The sequence below is a fragment of the Rhincodon typus genome, chromosome 46, assembly GCF_021869965.1.
Source record: "Rhincodon typus isolate 14 chromosome 46, sRhiTyp1.1, whole genome shotgun sequence".
NCBI lineage: Eukaryota > Metazoa > Chordata > Chondrichthyes > Orectolobiformes > Rhincodontidae > Rhincodon > Rhincodon typus.
Genome location: NC_063377.1, coordinates 9,747,372 through 9,753,384, shown reverse-complemented (window position 1 = coordinate 9,753,384; position 6,013 = coordinate 9,747,372). Strand labels below are relative to the sequence as shown.

Below are 6,013 nucleotides of genomic sequence, written 5' to 3'. Positions count from 1 at the left end.
GGGGGGGACGCAGTCTGATCCTTTAGGGGGTAGGGGTTCTGGGTCCTCGAGGAGGGGGGGGTCTGGTCCCTTGGGGGGTGTGTGGTCTGGGCCCTTGGTGGTGGTGCTAGGCTTTCTGGGTCCTCGAGGAGGGAGGGGTCTGGTCTCTCGGGGAGGAGGGGGTCTGGGCCCCCTGGGGAGGAGTGTGGTCTGGTCTCTCAGGGTGGAGGGATTCTGGGCCCCCAGTGGAGGAGAGGTTCTGGGCCTTCGGTGGAGGGTCGAAGTGGGAGGAGGGTCTGGGCCCTCGGTGGGGGAACGGAGTGGGGGAAGGGTCTGGGGTCTTGGGGGAGGAGGTGTCCGGGAATCAGCAGTAACCTACCTGTAGCCCGTCGGATATGCAGGACGTAGCCGATAATCTCCTCAGTGAGACTGAGTGCTGGCTCTCTCCAGGATAAACGAATCGCATTCCGAGACACGGCCTCTGCCTGTACATCCTCTGGGGGTTCGGGAAGCTCCTGGGAGAGAGTGACAGCGAGGCGTGCACTGGCCTGGTTTGTACCCGCGCTGTTCTTGGCAATACATTGGTAGATGGCCTCGTCAGATGAGGTGATGTGGTTTATTATCAGGGTGCTGGACAGAAGAGGCGAGAGTTACTGATACTCAGGATAAATCCGACTCCACAATCCCACCATCCTGTCCAGGCCACTATCTGCCACCCTCACCACCAAACAGGAACACACCTCACTCCCACACAACTGGCCCACGTCCATGAGGGAACACAACCACCAAGAGCGGGCTGAATAGACAGCAAGAAATGTCACAGCCTGAGACTGCCCAGAAAATCGCAATTTACAAACAATCTACAGCCGCCAGCTACAGCCACATAACATTTACTCAGGTCGTAATGGCAGGTTCTGTAGAACAGGGACTCAGAGTACAAATCCATCACAGTACAAACTCTGATTCAGCAGATAGAGACCACCAGCACAGACGGTCAGTGCTGAGGGAGTGGGCACTGTCGGAGGGTCAGCGCTGAGGGAGCGGGCACTGTTGGAGGGTCAGGGCTGAGGGAACATCGCACTGTCGGAGGGTCAGCGCTGAGGGAGTGGGCACTGTCAGAGGGTCAGTGCTGAGGGAGCAGGCACTGTCGGAGGGTCAGGGCTGAGGGAGCGGGCACTGTCGGAGGGTCAGCGCTGAGGGAGCACCACACTGTCGGAGGGTCAGGGCTGAGGGAGCGGGCACTGCTGGAGGGTCAGCGCCGAAGGGAGTGGGCACTGTCGGAGGGTCAGCACTGAGGGAGCACCGCACTGTCGGAGGGTCAGTGCTGAGAACGTAGTTGATGGCGTGAAGTTGTTGAACTCCTGCTAAGTCCTGAAAGGTGTAAAGCAGAAAATAAGATGCTATTCCTCCAGAGTTACATTGGGCTCCACTCACTGGAGCACTGCAGCAGTCCTCAGGCACGGAATCAGCTTTGGGAGCAAGAGGTGGTGCATTGACTAACAGGAAGCAAAGAGTGGGGATAAATGAGTGCTATTCTAGCTGGCAGTGAGTGACTAGTGGTGTGCCTCAGGGATCGGTGTGGGACCGCAATTATTTACAATTTATATAGATGATTTGGAGTTGGGGACCACGTGTTGGGTGTCAAAGTTTGCAGATGACACTAAGATGAGTGGCAAAGCAAAGTGTGAGAGGACTGTGAAACTTTGCAGAGGAACATAGATACATTGAGTGAGTGGGCAAAGGTCTGGCAGATGGAATACAATGTAAATAAATGTGAAGTTATACAGTTTGGTAGGAGTAATAGTAAAAAGGATTATTACTTGAATGGTAAAAAGTTGCAGCATGCTGCTATGCAGAGGGACCTGGGTGTCCTTGTGCATGAATCACAGAAGGTAGGTCTTCAGGTACAAGTAATTAGGAAGGCAAATGGAATTTTGTCCTTCATTGCTAAAGGGATTGAAATTAAAAGCAGAGAGGTTATGTTGCAGCTGTACAAGGTGCTGGTGAGGCCACACCTGGAGTACTGTGCGCAGTTTTGGTCTCCTTACTTGAGAAAGGATGTACTGGCACTGGAGGGGGTGCAAAGGAGGTTCACTGGGTTGATTCCGGAATTGAGGGGGTTGGTTTATGAGGAGAGACTGAGTAGATTGGGATTATATTCATTGGAATTCAGAAGATTGAGGGAGGATCTTGTAGAAACATATAAAATTATGAAGGGAATAGATAAGATAGAAGTAGAGAGGATGTTTCCACTGGCAAGTGAAGCTAGGACAAGAGGGCATAGCCTCAAGATTAGAGGGAGCAGATTTAGGACTGAATTGAGAAGGAACTTCTTCACCAGAGGGTTGTTAATCTATGGAATTCCTTGCCCAGTGAAGTAGTTGACGCTACTTCAGTAAATGTTTTTAAAGATAGGTAGATTTTTTTTGAACAATAAAGGAATTAAGGGATACGGTGAGAACGCGGGTAAGTGGATCTGAGTCCACGAAAATATCAGCCATGATCTTATTGAATGGCGGAGCAGGCTCGAAGGACCGGACGGCCTACTCCTGCTCCTGTTCTTATTGAAATGGCAAGGGTCAGGTAGGTCTGGTCATGCTTATGGACTGAGCAGAGGTGCCCTGCAAAGTGGTCACCGATCTGATCACAGAGAGGAGACCACATTGTAATCATCAGAGGGCTGTCGAGCAGGTGTTAAGATATACAAGTGAATGTGTTTGGGGGTGATTCTTTGAACACAGAGGCTGCGGGGGATGAAGAGGAGGGAACGTTTTTGTGGCCCTCTGAGGGTAAGTGGTGAGGGCGGACGTACAGGAAACGTATTGGACACAGACGGGGTTTCTGTCCTCCACGATTGGGCGGGAATTGAACAGAAAGGGGAGATTTGTCAGGAGCATGTTTCTGAAAGCCTGGGCAGGTTTCTGGATTTTGCGTTTACCTGTTGCTGTGGGTCAGTTTGATGTTTTCACTGGGAGAGGTCAGCTCGTTGCCATTTTTCAGCCAGATGAGATGTGGCTCTGGGACTCCCTGCGCCACACAGGTGAAGACAGCTGTACTCCCTGCTGGTTTACTGACTGACTGTGGCCACTGGACAAACTCAGGAGGAGCTGTGGACAGGAGAGAGAGAGAGATTGAAACTGACAGGGGAAGGCTGGAGCTTGTAGGGCAGGCTGACTGAACTTCCTCATCTAGAAGGTGGAGACCTTAAAATCACCTCCGACTCTCGCTAAGACAAGCTCATGTGACCTGACCTGACCCCAACACCTGAGTTACTCACTGCAGTATTCCCAGCCTATCACCTGCTCTTGTAGCTGCTGTATTTATTCAGCTAGTCCAGTTCAGTTTCTGGTCAATGGTAACCCCCAGGGCATTGACAGTGGAGATGTGGGGAGGTGGTATTGTCACCAGACTAGCAATCTGAGATCCCAGGCCAATGTCCTGGTGTCAAAGGTTCGAATCCCACTGTGACAGATTCTGAAATTTGAATTCAATTTTTAAAAAAGTCAACCTGTTGCCGATTCTTGTCAAAATACATCTGGGTCACTCATGTTCTTCAGGAAAGGGAAATCTGCTATCCTTACCTGTTCTGGATCATCATGTGACAAAAGACCCACAAACTCTTCCTGGATGGGTACATAAATAGGAAGGGAATGGGATGAGATTAATTTAGGATATCTGGTCAGCATGGACGAGTTGGTCAAAGGGCCTGTTTCCCTGCTGTACAATTCTATGATGTGGTTGACTCTTAATTGCCCTCTTGGCAATAAACGCTGGCCAAGCCACCCAGAGATTTCATGATTGAATAAAAACACACAATTCAGTGATGGTAATGTCACTGAACATCAAGGGGCAATCTCGCAAATGGGTCAATGGGCTGAAAAAAGTGAGATATTGCATTTTGATACAATAAACAAGGGTAGGGCTAATACAATTAATGGTAGGGCCTTGGGTAGTGTTGTAGAACAGAGCGACCTAGGGGTGCAGGTACATAATTCTTTGAAGTTTGCATCACATAAAGACAGGGTGGTTAAAAAGGCGTTTGGCACACTTGCCTTCATTGCTCACTCCTTTGAGTATAGGAGTTGGGACGTTATGTTGAGGTTATACAGGACGTTGGTGAGGCTTCTTCTGAAATACTGCATCTAGTTCTGGTTGGCCAGTTATAGGAAGGAAATAATCGAGCTGGAGATGTTTCAGAAGAGATTTACTGGATGTTGCTGGGTATGGAAGGTTTGAGTTATAAAGAAAGGCTGGATAGGCTAGGACTTCTTTCACTGGAGCGCAGGAGGTTGAGAAGCGACCTGATAAAGCTTATAAAATAATGAGAGGTATAGACAGAGTTAATGGTAGTTGTCTTTTTCCTAGGGTGGGGAATTTAAAGACTATGGGCACGTTTTTAAGGTGAGAGGGGAGAGATTTAAAAAAGACACGAGGCCAAGTTTTTACATAGAGGGTGGTTCGCATGTGGAATGAGCTTCCTGAGGAAGTGGTGGATGTGGGTACAATTACAATGTTTAAAAGACATTTGTTTAAGTACATGAATGGGAAAGGTTTGGTGGGATATGGGCCAGGAGCAGGCAGGTGGGACTAGTTTAGTTTGGGATTATGTTCAGCATGGACTGGTTGGGCCAAAGGGTCTGTTTCCATGCTGTAGGATTCTCTTGTTGGATTTGGTTGTTGCCTGGCATTTGTGTGGTGCCAATGTGACGTTGCTGCTGGTCAGCCATCACCCAACTGTTGTCGAGGCCTTGCTGCAGCTGCAGTGTTTCAATACTGTACTCTGACAGCTGTGCTGTTCCTGTCCCGGGAGCTCAGTGTTAACTTGCTGACTCATTGACTGAATCTCGGGGGAATTAGCGCAATGTTTCTTTTCCAGTGTGAAGTGAAAGTTGGTATTACCACTCTTAGTCAATCACTCCAGTCAATCTGACATTACTGGTGCCTTTCTTGTTGAAATCACGCATTTGCCTGGTGGAGGTTAGTAAAGGCCAGTAAACTGCATCGGACGAGAAAGCTGTACGTTGGCAAGTTGGAAACGATGGGAGAGAACAGCAACACACCCCCCACTAACACTGGCTGCAATTCCCAAACTAAAGGGTGCTCCATCATGTGCCTTTCAACACAGAACACTGCCCTGTCTCGAGGGGTCTCCAAATCTCTTTCAGCTGCACTGGACAGGCAGCGCTAATTTATTACTTTCAACCAAATGCTAACAATCGATTCTGGTCACCGCGCGGCCCCTTCAATTCTCTAAGCCTTTGCTCCAGACTGTGTGTATCACAAAGGAAGCAGACAGACAATAGGGGCTGGGGAATCTCTCCTCCCCAAACACCCGCCCTCCCCCAGGGCGCACTCTCCATTATCTATTCGCCGTTTGGAAGAACTGGTTTTGTCTGATGATTCTTTCTGAGAGAGTTGAGGGTGCAGGGGGCACTGGGTCACGACCTGTCTCAGGAACCTAGTTTAGACACACTCCAGTGATCACTTTCTCCGCTGCAGTTATCCCCAGATGTCAAGGCAGCTGCCTGTGAGAAGACTTTGGGCTTTTATTCTGCTTTCAAACTAAAAGAAGAGAGAGACAGAGGTCAGGAATATTTGGTCTGCCCACCTCCCAGACTTCAGCAAGTGCTCAATGCACTGACTTTAAACTTGGCTAAGGCCCAGCCCCAAACCTCTCCACCATTCTCATCACCTCAGACTCAACTAACAACTCAACATTAGGCCTCCTGCCCCTCTACCTGCTCAGGAAACACAGTCCGAGCAAGCTGTGCTCCACAGGGACAGAACGTGTTCACGGGAAGATGTACAACCGCTTACTCCCTGCTACTTCACCCAGTGTGATTTACACACTACACACCTCACACCTAGTGTGATTTACACACTACATATCTCACACACAGTGTACTCACACCCAGTGTGATTTACACACCATGCACCTCGCACACCCTGTACTCACACCCAGTGATTTACACACTATATACCTCACACAGTGTACTCACACCCAGTGTGATTTACACACTACATACCTCACACA

General features: G+C 49.4%; 1 protein-coding gene across 1 annotated transcript in view; it reads right to left on the bottom strand.

Moving 5' to 3' along the window:
• The window catches only part of si:ch211-57n23.4 (immunoglobulin superfamily DCC subclass member 3), a 35,252-nt gene that overhangs the window by 8,517 nt on the left and 20,722 nt on the right, over positions 1-6,013 (bottom strand). Inside the window, exons 7-8 of the mRNA XM_048620315.1 lie at positions 2,918-3,086; positions 359-609 (exon numbers count right to left, since the gene is read on the bottom strand). Of these exons, the coding sequence (XP_048476272.1) occupies positions 359-609; positions 2,918-3,086 (420 nt within the window). The remainder of the gene's footprint in view (positions 1-358; positions 610-2,917; positions 3,087-6,013) is intronic.